The sequence below is a fragment of the Bombina bombina genome, chromosome 2, assembly GCF_027579735.1.
Source record: "Bombina bombina isolate aBomBom1 chromosome 2, aBomBom1.pri, whole genome shotgun sequence".
Taxonomy (NCBI): Eukaryota; Metazoa; Chordata; class Amphibia; order Anura; family Bombinatoridae; genus Bombina; species Bombina bombina.
In genome coordinates, this window is record NC_069500.1 from 1423029989 (window position 1) to 1423047488 (window position 17500).

Here is a 17500-nt window from a genome sequence, read left to right on the forward strand (position 1 = left end):
AGATGATAGATAGATATATATAGATGATAGATAGATAGATAGATAGATAGATAGATAGATAGATAGATAGATAGATAGATAGATAGATAGATAGATATATGATAGATAGATATATATAGATGATAGATAGATATATATAGATGATAGATAGATAGATAGATAGATAGATAGATAGATAGATAGATAGATAGATAGATAGATAGATAGATAGATATAGATGATAGATAGATAGATAGATAGATAGATAGATATAGATGATAGATAGATAGATGGATAGATAGATAGATAGATAGATAGATAGATAGATAGAGAGTCCTACTGAAAACTGTATGATAGCAAATTTCAGAGCTAGTACACAATTTGATGATACAATGCTTAATATATAAGGTCAATACCACTGTATGCCGAATCACAAACTTTTGTTGACTTGCATTTTATCACATAAGACAGGTTTATTTCATAAATAATTTGATGCTGTTTTGGCTCTGAACTGGAGATTCCTTATAGCACAACTGTTTAGTTTTCTTTTAAAACTGATTTAACATGAGTTTTTTGTACTCATGTCTAACTGACAGACAGACATGTAAAGAGACCTGTGTCAGGCAGGTGCATTACTCTAGGGTCCTAGGGCAAGGAAACATCTGTCAGTCTGTACAGAGTAAGACCATTAGGGTACAGGACATGATGAAAGTACCAGATATAGATAGATATAAATCTCAGGAGCAACTTTACCTCTTGTTTATTTGTATTATTATTCTACATACAGTTTATATACCCCTTACCCAGCTCATAGTGTCACTTACTCTCTGGTGTCATTTACAATATTAAACGCCTTTAGACATGTAGCAGAGTCAGCCCTTTATTGTGGGGTCAGAGATTAGGTCACTGTTGTTTCAGCTTTGTAGAATAAAAAGATTCACATCATAGTTTAGCTCTGTGTCTACCTAAATCAATAAACTTCAGACATCTGCAATTAGGATCCCCCAGAATACATCCTTATGGCTGCACCTAATAGCAGTATTTTTACCTATAAGGAACATTATTGTTTCTGCTTATTCATTCATTCATTGCAACCTGATATTTCACATTTTCTGCAGCTATTGTCCCATATAGATCCCTATATGTATTTGCTTCTGTATGAAGCAGAGTGCCTTGTAGTTAGAAAATGCTTTTAAGAAACTAAACTCTCGTTTCCAGATCTCCTGTAAATGTGTCCACATGAGAGAGAAGCTCTGTGGTGGCTTTTAAACTAATACTGAACTATAATTGATATAGGTGTGTATGTTAGATACAAGATAGGTGTGTATAGTGGAGGTTACCACAAAATCTTTTATACAAATATAAACTTATAGGTAAGAGCCCTATTCAGGAGCCAGACAACAAGAAGCTGATGTTCATACTACAAAACACTCTTTATCATATAAATGTTAAAAAAAACTCTATGGTTTGAGAAGTCATTTCCAGGTAGAAATACAAACACCTCTATGCAAGGATATCCCGGTATGCTGAATCTAGGAAGGTAAGGGATGAAACTTCTCATATAGTGAGATTCATCTGTGGTGGCTTTAATGCCTACTATATAGCTGTGTGACCAAACTTACGCCACCCAATTACAGCCGCTCCTGGGACTTTATTTCCTGTCCCAAAATCAGACCTGAAACCCAGATGACCACTGAGTGGCTTTGTGCCCTTGTAGCAAGTGGCATGGTGCTAATGGCACCTCTTTACCCTCTCTAATATTAGTAAAGCTACAGACTTCAGACAAAGACATTATGTCCAGGGTTCCACCAGCCTCTACCAATACCAGCGTGACCTTTATTAAGGTGTGTGCCATTAATGACATGGGTAAATGTGACACAAAGATACATACATGCCATGATGTCATTAAACCATGCACAGTGCCATGAAGCAGAATGCCCTCCCCAGACCCCCTGTTACCTCTGGGCAGCGGTGCTGGAGTCTAGGATTCCTGAGGACTGCATCCATGATCTGACAGAGGACAACCCAGCAGGCAGTGGCTCTTCCTTCATGCTCAGTCCTCCTCGGGAGAGTGTATCCTGGATGGAGAACATCAAAACTTTTGTTTCTTCACAACCTTCCAGAGAATGACCACACAAAACACCAAGCCAGGTGAGAGGGCACAGGAGGGAAGTCCTCTTGCCCAAAGACCCTCACCCTGGAAGCAAATCAACCCTCTCCCTGTGCTCTGGAAACCAGAAAAAAGTAGAATCTCAGCTCCAGGAGAGAAGTTTCCCAGGCAGTGAAAAGTTATTATCCCAAAGTGACCCAAGCACAGGCGACAGCATCCAGTGACAAGCAGGGTCCTTCTATGGGAAGCCTGGGGCAACAGCTGGATCCAGGGAAGGTGTGTCCTGGCTGGGAGGGAGGGAGGAGAACACCAGGAGGATACAGTTCTCAGGCAGAGCAGGGAAGCACTGAGAGGTTGAGAGATCCTCCAGCAGGAGGCTGAGAGCGAGTGGTCCCAGGGGAGGCAGGAGGGGAGTGGGAAGCAGCGCTGGCTCCCTCCCTCCATCCTCTCCCTCCTCCCTCTCCCCGGCTCGCTCCTTAATGCACTCAGCAAACCTCATGGCAGGGACACAGCTCTCTCTCTGCCCCGCAGCTTCCCCGCGCTCTCTGCTCCTCTGCCCTGCAGCTTCCCCGCGCTCTCTGCTCCTCTGCCCCGCAGCTTCCCTGCGCTCTCTCTGCTCCTCTGCCCCGCAGCTTCCCCGCGCTCTCTGCTCCTCTGCCCCACAGCTTCCCTGCGCTCTCTGCTCCTCTGCCCCACAGCTTCCCCGCGCTCTCTGCTCCTCTGCCCCGCAGCTTCCCCGCGCTCTCTGCTCCTCTGCCCCGCAGCTTCCCCGCGCTCTCTCTGCTCCTCTGCCCCGCAGCTTCCCTGCCTCTCTCTGCTCCTCTGCCCCGCGCTCTCTGCTCCTCTGCCCCGCAGCTTCCCCGCGCTCTCTCTGCTCCTCTGCCCCGCAGCTTCCCTGCGCTCTCTCTGCTCCTCTGCCCCACAGCTTCCCCGCGCTCTCTCTGCTCCTCTGCCCCGCAGCTTCCCCGCGCTCTCTCTGCTCCTCTGCCCCGCAGCTTCCCCGCGCTCTCTGCTCCTCTGCCCCACAGCTTCCCCGCGCTCTCTCTGCTCCTCTGCCCCGCGCTCTCTGCTCCTCTGCCCCGCAGCTTCCCCGCGCTCTCTCTGCTCCTCTGCCCCGCAGCTTCCCTGCGCTCTCTCTGCTCCTCTGCCCCACAGCTTCCCCGCGCTCTCTCTGCTCCTCTGCCCCGCAGCTTCCCCGCGCTCTCTCTGCTCCTCTGCCCCGCAGCTTCCCCGCGCTCTCTGCTCCTCTGCCCCACAGCTTCCCCGCGCTCTCTCTGCTCCTCTGCCCCGCGCTCTCTGCTCCTCTGCCCCGCAGCTTCCCCACGCTCTCTGCTCCTCTGCCCCACAGCTTCCCCGCGCTCTCTGCTCCTCTGCCCCGCAGCTTCCCCGCGCTCTCTGCTCCTCTGCCCCGCAGCTTCCCCGCGCTCTCTGCTCCTCTGCCCCGCAGCTTCCCCGCGCTCTCTTTGTTCCTTCAATCTCCAGTTATTTGTCATTTTCTCCTCTAGCGACTGTCACCTGCTCTGCTGTAATGCTGACCTCTCTCTTGTGATCTCCAAGAAGTTTAGCTCTTTCTTTCTTTCTTTCTTCCCCTCTCTCCCCTGCTATAATGTCCCCTTTGCCTGTGTCACCCCTGCTTTAGTGTCCCCTTTGCCTGTGCTAACTATCTAGGCTATAGTGTCACCCCTGCTATAGTGTCCCCTCTGCATGTGTCACCCCTGCTATAGTGTCCCCTCTGCATGTGTCACCCCTGCTATAGTGTCCCCTCTGCATGTGTCACCCCTGCTAGTGTCCCCTCTGCATGTGTCACCCTTGCTATAGCCTCCCCTCTGTGCCCTCTCTACTAGTGTCCCTCTGTCTCATGATTCATGCTACATGTTTCTCACTTTCTCTCTGGTTTCATGCTCTCCCCAGTCCTCTCACATTACCTCCCTCTCATGCCTCACTCTCTAACACCCCGGCACTGTTATATTTTCTCCTGTACTTTCTCATTCTTTACCCATTACTTGATCTTCTGTACCATCTTCACTCATCCCCATCCCTTATCCTCTCTCATTCCCCCATCCCCTGTTCTGTCTTCCTCTGCTACATAGGTCTGCTTTTGTGTACACACATCATGCATACATACATACAAACAAACACACACATCATGCATACATACATACAAACAAACACACACACACACATCATGCATACATACATACAAACACACACACATATCATGCATACATACATACAAACACACACACACATCATACATACAAACACACACATCATGCATACATACAAACACACACACACACACACATCATACATACAAACACACACATCATGCATACATACATACAAACACACACACACATCATGCATACATACATACAAACAAACACACACACACACACATCATGCATACATACATACAAACACACACACATATCATGCATACATACATACAAACACACACACACATCATACATACAAACACACACATCATGCATACATACATACACACACACACATCATACATACAAACACACATCATGCATACATACATACACACACACACACACATCATACATACAAACACACAAATCATGCATACATACATACAAACACACACACACACATCATACATACAAACACACACATCATGCATACATACATACAAACACACACACACACACACATCATACATACAAACACACACATCATGCACACACACACATCATGCATACACACATCATACATACATACAAACACACACACACATCATGCATACATACAAACACACACACATCATGCATACATACATACATACAAACACACACACATCATGCATACAAACACACACACACACATCATGCATACAAACACACACACACACATCATGCATACAAACATACACACATCATGCATACACACACACACACATCATACATACAAACACACATATCATACACACATCATGCATACACACATCATACATACATACATACATACAAACACACATACATCCTGCATACATACACACACACACATCATGCATACAAACACACACACACATCATGCATACATACATCCTGCATACATACATACAAACAAACACACACATCATGCATACATACATACAAACAAACACACACACACACATCATGCATACATACATACAAACACACACACATATCATGCATACATACATACAAACACACACACACATCATACATACAAACACACACATCATGCATACATACAAACACACACACACACACACACACACATCATACATACAAACACACACATCATGCATACATACATACAAACACACACACACATCATGCATACATACATACAAACAAACACACACACACACATCATGCATACATACATACAAACACACACACATATCATGCATACATACATACAAACACACACACACATCATACATACAAACACACACATCATGCATACATACATACACACACACACATCATACATACAAACACACATCATGCATACATACATACACACACACACACATCATACATACAAACACACAAATCATGCATACATACATACAAACACACACACACACATCATACATACAAACACACACATCATGCATACATACATACAAACACACACACACACACACATCATACATACAAACACACACATCATGCACACACACACATCATGCATACACACATCATACATACATACAAACACACACACACATCATGCATACATACAAACACACACACATCATGCATACATACATACATACAAACACACAAACATCATGCATACAAACACACACACACACATCATGCATACAAACACACACACACACATCATGCATACAAACATACACACATCATGCATACACACACACACACATCATACATACAAACACACATATCATACACACATCATGCATACACACATCATACATACATACATACATACAAACACACATACATCCTGCATACATACACACACACACATCATGCATACAAACACACACACACATCATGCATACATACATCCTGCATACATTCAAACACACAAACACACACACATAATGCATACATACAAACACACATACACACATCATGCATACATACAAACACACACATCATGCATACATACAAACACACAGACATACATCCTGGATACATACAAGCACACACACACACACACATCCTGCATACATACAAACACACATCATGCATACATACAAACACACACACATCATGCATAAATAAAAACACACACACACACACATCCTGCATACATACAAACACACATACACACATCATGCATACATACAAACACACATACACACATCATGCATACATACAACACACACACATCATGCATACATACAAACACACACACATCATGCATAAATAAAAACACACACACACACATCCTGCATACATACAAACACACATCATGCATACAAACACACACACACATCCTGCATTCATACAAACAAACATACATCATGCATACAAACTAGGGATGCACCGATACCGATACTAGTATCGGTATCGGTACCGATACCAAGTATTTGCATGAGTACTTGTATTCGTGCAAATGCACCGATACGTAAACCGATACCTCTACTTCCTACCCATATGCTATCTTGTGGCGTTTTTTCAAACTACATGTTCCCATTTAATTTTAAACTGGAGTGAAGACTAAACTAAAAAAAATTACTACTGTTCTGCAAATACAAATTGCTGTTATTTGTATTATTGTAGGAGAGATCACTGTACCTCGTTCAGACAAACCCCTGAAGTACTGGGCAGTTAATAAACAGATTTCCAGCTCTGGCTAAAATGGCCCAAAAATATCTTTCTGCCCCATGCAGTAGTGTGGAAAGTGAAAGACTGTTCAGCTTAGTGTCGAACCTGCATACAAATGTCAGATTTATGTTATATAACAGCCCTACAACCCAATTGCATCACCCCTTTAAATTTAATATTTTATTGTAATATTTTTTTATTTATAAACATGTTCAATGAACTTTTTTATTATTTCATAATGTCTTTTGAATTACAGCCCTCTATAATTATAAAGCAGGAATCTTAAATAATTAGTCTGTATTGTGCTTGGTAAACTGTCACAGGACATAAAAAAAAAGTATCGGTAATTGGTATCGGCGAGTATTTGAAAACAAGTATCGGTACTTGTACTCAGTCATAAAAAAATGGTATCGGTGCAACCCTAATACAAACACACACATCCTGCATACATACAAACACACACACATGTCATGCATACTAGCACACATACATGTTTGCATACATACAAACACACACAAACACACATCATGCATACATACAAGCACACACACACATTATACATTCATATAAACACACACACACATCATGCATACATAAAAACACACATCATGCATACATATAAACACACACACATCATGCATACATACAAACACACACACGTCATGCATACAAACAAACACACACACACACATTATACATTCATATAAAAACACACACACACATCATGCATACATACAAACACACAGACATGCATCCTGGATACATACAAGCACACACACACACATCCTGCATACATACAAACACACATCATGCATACATACAAACACACACACATCATGCATAAATAAAAACACACACACACACATCCTGCATACATACAAACACACATCCTGCATACATACAAACACACACACATACATCTTGCATTCATACAAACAAACATACATCATGCATACAGACACACACATCCTGCATACATACAAACACACACACACACATGTCATGCATACTAGCACACATACATATTTGCATACATACAAACACACGCAAACACACATCATACATACATACATACAAACACACACACACACACACACACACACATCATGCAGACATACAAGCACACACACATCATGCATACATACAAACACACACAAACACACATCATGCATACATACATACAAACACACACAAACACATCATGCAGACATACAAGCACACACACATTATACATTCATATAAACACACACACATCATGCATACATACAAACACACACACATCATGCATACATACAAACACACACACGTCATGCATACAAACAAACACACACACACATTATACATTCATATAAACACACACACATCATGCATACATACAAACACACACACATCATGCATACATACAAACACACACAAACACACATCATGCATACATACATACAAACACACACACACACATCATGCAGACATACAAGCACACACACATTATACATTCATATAAACACACACACATCATGCATACATACAAACACACACACATCATGCATACATACAAACACACACACACATCATGCATACATACAAACACACACACGTCATGCATACAAACAAACACACACACACATTATACATTCATATAAAAACACACACACATTATACATTCATATAAACACACACACACATCATGCATACATACAAACACACATCATGCATACATACAAACACACACACATCATGCATACATACAAACACACACACGTCATGCATCATACATACATATAACACACACACATGCATCATACATACATATAACACACACACATCATGCATACTTACAAACACACACATCATGCATACATACATACATACATCATGCATACATACAAACACACACACACATCCTGCATACATAAAAACACACACATCATGCATACATACACACATACATCTTGCATACATACAAACACACACAAACACACATCATGCATACATATAAACACACACACATCATGCATACATACAAACACACACATCATGCATACATACAAACACACACACACATCATGCATACATTCAAACACACACACATCATGCATACATACAAACACACACACACATCATGCATACATACAAACACACACACATCATGCATACATACAAACACACACACATCATGCATACATACAAACACACACACACACACATAGCATGCCTACATACAAACACACACACACATCATGCATACAAACACACACATCATGCATACATACAACACACATACATCCTGCATACATACAAACACACACACATCATGCATACACACATCATACATACATACAAACACACACACATCATGCATACATACACACACACTCATCATGCATACACACACATCATGCATACACACACATGACACATCATACAAACACACATACATCCTGCATACATACAAACACACATACATCCTGCATACATACAAACACACACATACATCATGCATACACACAAACACACACACGCATCATGCATACATACAAACACACACACATCATGCATACATACAAACATATCATGAATACATACAAACACACATACAGCCTGCATGCATACAAACACACATCATGCATACATACAAACACACACATCATGCATACATTCAAACACACATACATCCTGCATACATACATACAAACACAAACATAGCATGCCTACATACAAACACACACACACATCATGCATACAAACACACACACATCATGCATACATACAAACACACACACATCCTGCATACATACAAACACACACACACATCATGCATACATACAATACACATACATCCTGCATACATACAAACACACACACACATAATGCATACATACAAACACACATACACACATCATGCATACATACAAACACACACATCATGCATACATACAAACACACAGACATACATCCTGCATACATGCAAGCACACACACATCCTGCATACATACAAACACACATCATGCATACATACAAACACACACACATCATGCATAAATAAAAACACACACACATACATCCTGCATATATACAAACACACATACATCATGCATACAAACACACACACATCCTGCATACATACAAACACACATCATGCATACAAACACACACACACACACATCCTGCATACATACAAACACACACACATATATCTTGCATTCATACAAACAAACATACATCATGCATACAAACACACACATCCTGCATACATACAAACACACACACATGTCATGCATACTAGCACACATACATCTTTGCATACATACAAACACACATCATGCATACATACATACAAACACACACACGTCATGCATACAAACACACACACACATTATACATTCATATAAAACACACACACATCATGCATACATACAAACACACACACACATCATGCATACATACAAACACACACACGTCATGCATCATACATACATATAACACACACACATGCATCATACATACATATAACACACACACACACATCATGCATACTTACAAACACACACATCATGCATACATACATCATGCATACATACAAACACACACACATCCTGCATACATACAAACACACACACACATCATGCATACATACACACATACATCTTGCATACATACAAACACACACAAACACACATCATGCATACATATAAACACACACACACACACACACATCATGCATGCATACAAACACACACACACATTATACATTCATATAAACACACAAACACACATCATGCATACATACAAACACACATCATGCATACATACAAACACACACACATCATGCATACATACAAACACACACACATCATACATACATATGACACACACACACATAATGCATACATACAAGCACACACACACACATCATGCATACTTACAAACACACACACATCATGCATACATACACACATACATACATACATCATGCATACATACAAACACACACATCATACATATAGACACACACATATTATATATACAGTCACATACATGCATACACATAATTAATTAAATGCCCTATCCTCCTGGCTTGCTGGAAAACTTTAATAACAGGAGCCATAAAACTGACTCAACCAATAACTATGTACAACTGTAACTCACTTAAATAACTTTACATATAACTGTAATAACTGGAATAAATACACAGACACAGGTGTATGGGAAAAGACCCGTGGGTCACGTTTATTGCAGAACCTGAGAACAGGCTGGACTCAACGGGGCCAGCTAAAAACATGTGGCGGCAATCTAGTTAGGAGTAAGGAACCCCCTGCTAGGAAGAAGGACCGCGCCCGTGAATGCCCACACAAGCGGAGCTCAGCTGCCGCAGAAGCTTAGGGAGTTCTCGGCATCTTAGAATGGGAGGGACCCCAGGCGCGCGCCTGCAGAGATCACCTTCCCCTGGGCAGCCGTCACTCTACCTCTGATGGCAAACCGGGAAGCGGTCCAACCGCCTAACAAGGGTGCAAAGTAAAGATCTCCGAACCAGTAGGACCAGGTGTGACTAGACGCGTATCCATGCCACTACCTGGGGAGTCAAAAACTACCGTCCTTGGACTTATGGAAACAAGCCGCGTAGCCCTCATCCAGCCTCGGACACCTAGCTGAATCACCCTGGTGATGTAGCAGCCTAAAGATTTCCGTATGAACCAATGCAGGGAGGGAGGGAGGGACGCTGTGAAGACGAGCTGGAAAAGAGGGTTTGGGGCCTGGGAGCTGACTACTTAAAGGGTAAGCTAAACCCCACCCTCACTACTGCAACATTGTTGCCACTTCACAGTAGCACACTCCTAAGGGCCTTAATTATTATGGTCGTTCTGGGCTATGCTGCCCTCCACTGTCTTAATTAATTAAATGCCCTATCCTCCTGGCTTGCTGGAAAACTTTAATAACAGGAGCCATAAAACTGACTCAACCAATAACTATGTACAACTGTAACTCACTTAAATAACTTTACATATAACTAATAACTGGAATAAATACACAGACACAGGTGTATGGGAAAAGACCCGTGCAGAACCTGAGAACAGGCTGGACTCAACGGGGCCAGCTGAAAACATGTGGCGGCAATCTAGTTAGGAGTAAGGAACCCCCTGCTAGGAAGAAGGACCGCGCCCGTGAATGCCCACACAAGCGGAGCTCAGCTGCTGCAGAAGCTTAGGGAGTTCTCAGCATCTTAGAATGGGAGGGACCCCAGGCGCGCGCCTGCAGAGATCACCCTCCCCTGGGCAGCCATCACTCTACCTCTGATGGCAAACCGGGGCGCGGACCAACCGCCACAAGAGATAGCCCAACAGGCTCACCTCTTGCCGCCACACCTATAGATGTATCAATATAGCACGCCTCAAATTACAGAGGAACAGGTCAATGCCTCTCTCAGAGAGATGCACCCCGTCCCTTCTGTAGAGGCACCTCGCAGCCGTTGAAATGTTCCCATGTTCTACAACAAACCCTCCTGACTGCCCTAAGAAAATCCTAACCTCCCTGTTGATTTTCTTGTGGACCTGGAAAGCTGCGCGATGGGATTGCATGTGGCGCCATTCTATCCTAGGAATGATGTTGGACCATCCTATCCTAACCTGGGGAATCCAAGCCTGAAATGTGCGCCGGTCCGATTGAATCACTGCACTGAGCTGCTTGCACGGTAGGAGCCCCATATCATTCCCCCCGGCGTGAATGATAAGTACATGTGGTTTCTCCCACCTGCGCAAGGCCCCCTGCAGTAAATCAGGCAGAGCTTGCCACGTAAGCCCCCTGCGCCCTAACCACCTAACAGTGACCCGGGATGAGGGAAACCCCAGCTGATGCCCATCTGGTCTCGCAATGCCCGCAGCTCCGCCCAGTGGATGTAGGAATGCCCCGTAATCCATACTCTCAGTGGACCGCTCCTTGGTCCTAAGAAAAGAAACAGAGGTTAACCATTGCACCTGCAAAACATAATCATCATCTAAATAGTCAAAGGCCTAACATATAACAGATACCTTTGTTACCTCCATCTCCCCAGAGCTCTAATATGGTCAGCTGACCAACCTAAACTAGCGGCAGTGGTAGCCGCGCCCACTCTGAAAGAATGGGGAGCAATGACCCTTGGGTCAAGACCTGCCCTTGATGCTGCCCAGGCCAATACCTTCCGAAACTCGAACCTCGTCAACGGGGAACCGTCCTCGTGGACTAGGAACTGTGAGGAGCCCTCAGGACGCACGTCCATATAGGCTTTGATCAGTCTGACTGGGCAGCAGACAGACTCTCCACTGGCTGGAAAAGATAACCAAGCACCTCTCCCCTCTTGGTCTGTTTTGGATCTGGGGATGAAAACCAGAATAGACGATGTCATGGTATATGTGAGGTTAATAAATATATATATTTTAATCATATATCTCAAGATTAATAAATCTGTATTTTTGATCAGATATTTCACTGATCAGAAAAAAGTGATTCATTCCTCTCAGACAAACTGACTTCACTCATGTTCAGCTCTTCCCCCATTTAGTATGCAGACAGGATGTCTTCAAAGGCTTGAGCATAACCTTTGAAGCCCCCTCCTGCTGTGTAAAAGGCAGCACTTTGATACATGGAACAGGACACAGGCATATATATATGAATTTCCTCCAAGAGAAATGCCGATCCGTCTGAAGAAATGTGAGAAATGAAAACATTTTTCAAGGGGAACTGGTAATTAGCACAGATTTATTTGAGCAGTTCATGTGGTGATTAAGATAATAAAGGCCTTGGGAAACAAAAGACAGATGCTGAGGTGTGACTCTGGAAGCTCACATAAGCAGGCAGCAAATAAACATCAATTTTTTTTTTTTCTGTTTGAATGCATGCCCCAGAATGTATTAAATATAGAAATTTGAGAAATTGTCTAATTCTCTATTATTATTAGATGGGTATTTGCTAAGCTTGGGAGGTAACTGTTTTAGTCAGTCAAAAATGTGTAATAACCTGTGTTTTTAAGAATATAAATAAATACTTGTGGACCTGGAAAGAAATAATTAATGACACTTATTACTTTATTTCAGATGGAATGCCTGCATGAAATGAAATATCATATCATATAAATATGAAATAAATGTTTATAAAGTTTCAAATACATCTTTTAAAATACAGTGAGATGAAGATATGGAAGTTACTTTGATGTGATATGACTATGAGATATAAATTTTCTGTTAGGCTAAATGAAATATAAATTATTTTAATATAATGCTAGATGTATTTGATGTTTCATATCAAAACGATCAGGAAATTAATCTGACGCTGCTCCATCTATGATTGATGTTGAGAGAGATTAATACAAGAAATTATGGCAGCTATTACATAGTTTAAAGAAATATTTCACTGTCTAAAAATGTTTTAGAAATGTTAAGGATGAATTTGTTTTATGCTATCTGCTACCACCGAAGGGCCGATACCGGTATAGCAGTTGAGATTTAACTGCTTAAAGGATGCGTTTCCATGGTGACCAAGGGCCAATCCAAATAGACATCCCACCTAACCAATGGGATGGTCAGATCTCGTAGGGCCACTCCCATGGTTTCAACAATGAATGAAAAAGTTATTTAAGTGAATGCATGAAGAAGAAATGGGACAGATTTTGCTGACTTGAATGATACACTGCTGGGCGTCCAAAATACATTCATTCTAAACAAGCCGATCTACCTTTTTCTCAGTGATTGCAAAAATTTACTTATATATTTTCTGAGATGAAACAAGGAATCCTTGGTAACTGAACTATCTATTTTGGTAACGTATATATATATATATATATATATATATATATATAAAGAAAGAGGGTTGCAATTAATATTTTAACACAGATATATGCATAATAGCTGTAGTTTATATTCAGTCTGTATATTGTTAAATACATATCCTTGATGCTAAATTGTTTTATCTATACAACTGTAGAGTTATAACTCAGAATTGGGTCTTTACGTAAATAATACATACAATTTCTGATGTTTTTAATAGAAGTGTATATTGTACTATTGCTTAAATTAGCACTGTAAATCATATTGCTGAATGTTTGTAACTGCTATTTTAGGTCTCATTGTAATATTTTAAATACAGCTCTGAATGAAAGATTGGTTTTAAAGTAAATTGGCATGAGCTTGGCATAGCATATTTTAAATAGTTTTTGTTTTAACGCATATAATATTGACTCATATTCTAATCATTACAAATATTTACGTATCAACATGTTCATAGTTATTTACTAATAATAAAGAATTCAGATATTTAGATTAATTTTATTGTCTTAGCAAATGTATGTTTGATTGCAGGTTTAGTTTAAAGGAAGATTGTTAAATATATTCCCTGCCATATACTTACACATTGTTTAGAGAATACTGCTAAGATTTTCATAAATATACTGACAACGACTCATCGTCCCTGACATGGGAAAGTAAAAGACCTCCAATCTTATTCCTAGAGGGCGGGACAATTTCCCCTACCCTAAGAGCCCCGTGAAAAGCCAGCCCAAAGGCGGCTGAAAACAGGGTAGCTTCGTAGGCGGATGAACAAACCGCCGGCAAAACCTGGCACAACGTTACCAGACGCTCAATGGTAACTGGTTCCCTAAAATCCCTAGTCCTGGGCACCATATGCCCCCAGCCTCGAAGTACCTGCCTAACCAGGAAGGTTCTCGACGAGTCTGCAAGTCCATACAGTTTGCAGAAGAACGACACCGCCGCCAGGCGTGACCCAACCGCACTCTTTGAAACCCCATTACCTTTAAGTTCGGTAATCCATTCAAGTAAGCCCCACTGGTCACCGTCACAGGAAGGACGGCCCCTGGAATCACAGAAGGCGATCCACTCCATCCAGTGTTTCACATAGGTAGTCCAGGTGGATGGGGCGAGAGAAGAACAAACCATCGCGATCAAGGGGCCCCATCCAGCGCCACCTGCCATAAGTAAGTAGGACAAGGCAATCCGTTAGTGTCCGCATCAGGCACCAACGCATAAAATGCTTCCCATTAAAAACGGGAGAGCGCATCCGCAATCCTATTCTGGACGCCCGGGACATGCTTAGCATGGAACACGATATTCAGGTGCAGACACCTCAGCACCAACAGCCTCAAATATCGCACAACCGGAGGGGAACTAGATGAGAGCTTGTTGACGGCATAAACAACACTAATGTTATCAGTCCAGAAAATCACCTCACTGTCCCGAAGCTGATCACCCCAAATGTCAAGAGTGACAAGGATGGGAAACAGTTCAAGAAGGCACAGGTTCTTGACCAAGCCTCTTTCCACCCACGCGCCAGGCCACGGGTCGGCGCTCCATTGCCCGGCCAAGAAAGCCCCGTACCCGTGGGACCCAGCCGCATCAGTGAACAACTGAATCGCCGCGTTAGAAGGAACAACCTCCCGCCACAGGCAGATCCCGTTAAAGTGGAGAAGAAATTCTTCCCAAACCTTGAGATCTTCTAACATCTCAGAAGACACCCGGAACCGCCGAGTCTGCGACCTTTCCCCGCACAACTGCCGCTCCAGCCTGCGGAGGAATATCCTTCCCATAGGAATAATTCTCCCGGCAAAATTCAGCAAACCCAATAGGGTTTGAAGGTCCTTCACGGAGCGATAAAGCTCTGTTCTCATGGCGCATACTGACTCCAGCATGCGCTGTATTTTATCTTGGGGCAAACGGCACTGCCCTGCCACAGAATCAACCTCGATGCCCAGAAAAGTAAGGCACGTGCAAGGGCCCTGGGACTTGTCCTCCACCAAAGGAACTCCCATCCTGTCCATCAGCACCCTAGTGACTTTCATCAAGAAAGCACACTCAGATGAACCAGTCCGCCCGACAAGCAGAAAATCATCCAAATAATGCACCAGGCCGTCGAATCCGGCAACTTCCGCTATGGCCCAGTGTAGGAAACTGCTGAAAGCCTCGAAGTAGGCACACGAAATTGAGCACCCCATGGGCAAGCATTTGTCCACATAGTACTTCCCTTCAAAATAACACCCCATGAGCCTAAAAGAGGAGGGGTGAATAGGCAGGAGCCGGAAAGCAGATTCCACATCTAGCTTTGCCATCAGGGCTCCGGCCCCCGCCCGGCGGACCAGCCCTAAAGCTTCATCAAAGGACTGATAAAAAACTGAGCTAAGCTCAGGAGGTATGGCGTCGTTAACCGAACGACCCTTTGGGAAGGATAGGTGTTGGATGAGCCGAAATTTACCCGGCTCCTTCTTTGGGACAACCCCCAAAGGTGAGACAACCAACCCGGGAAGTGGGATCTCCCCAAACGGGCCTGCCATGCGACCCAGCCCAATTTCCTTATTCAGTTTATCCCTCAACACCTCAGGAAACTGATATGCGGATTTTAGGTTCCTACGTGTTGAGGAACCTATCACATGCGATCCGACCGGGATAACAAATCCCGATCGCAGACCGTCTCTAAGCAGCAAGGCGGCCTCTTTAAACGGGTAAAGAAGCAGCCATTTCTCAATTACGGCCACCCTCAGCGGTGTGGCCGCCCTTTCCCCCAGGGAAAGGTTTTGAACCAGCTGCTGGTCTCTCCTGGGGACGACTCGCATCCTGGGGCCTGGTACACT

The 17500-nt window shown here is 42.8% G+C and overlaps 1 protein-coding gene across 2 annotated transcripts in view; it reads right to left on the reverse strand.

Moving 5' to 3' along the window:
• LOC128650436 (transcription factor COE3-like) overlaps positions 1–2384 on the reverse strand; it is a 579037-nt gene extending 576653 nt beyond the window's left edge. Inside the window, exon 1 of one of the 2 annotated variants that reach the window (XM_053704380.1) lies at positions 1939–2384. In XM_053704380.1, coding sequence (XP_053560355.1) covers positions 1939–2072 — 134 coding nt within the window. In that variant the 5' untranslated portion in view covers positions 2073–2384. The remainder of the gene's footprint in view (positions 1–1938) is intronic. The other variant, XM_053704379.1, reaches the window with a different exon arrangement.
• Positions 2385–17500: the final 15116 nt, after the last annotated feature.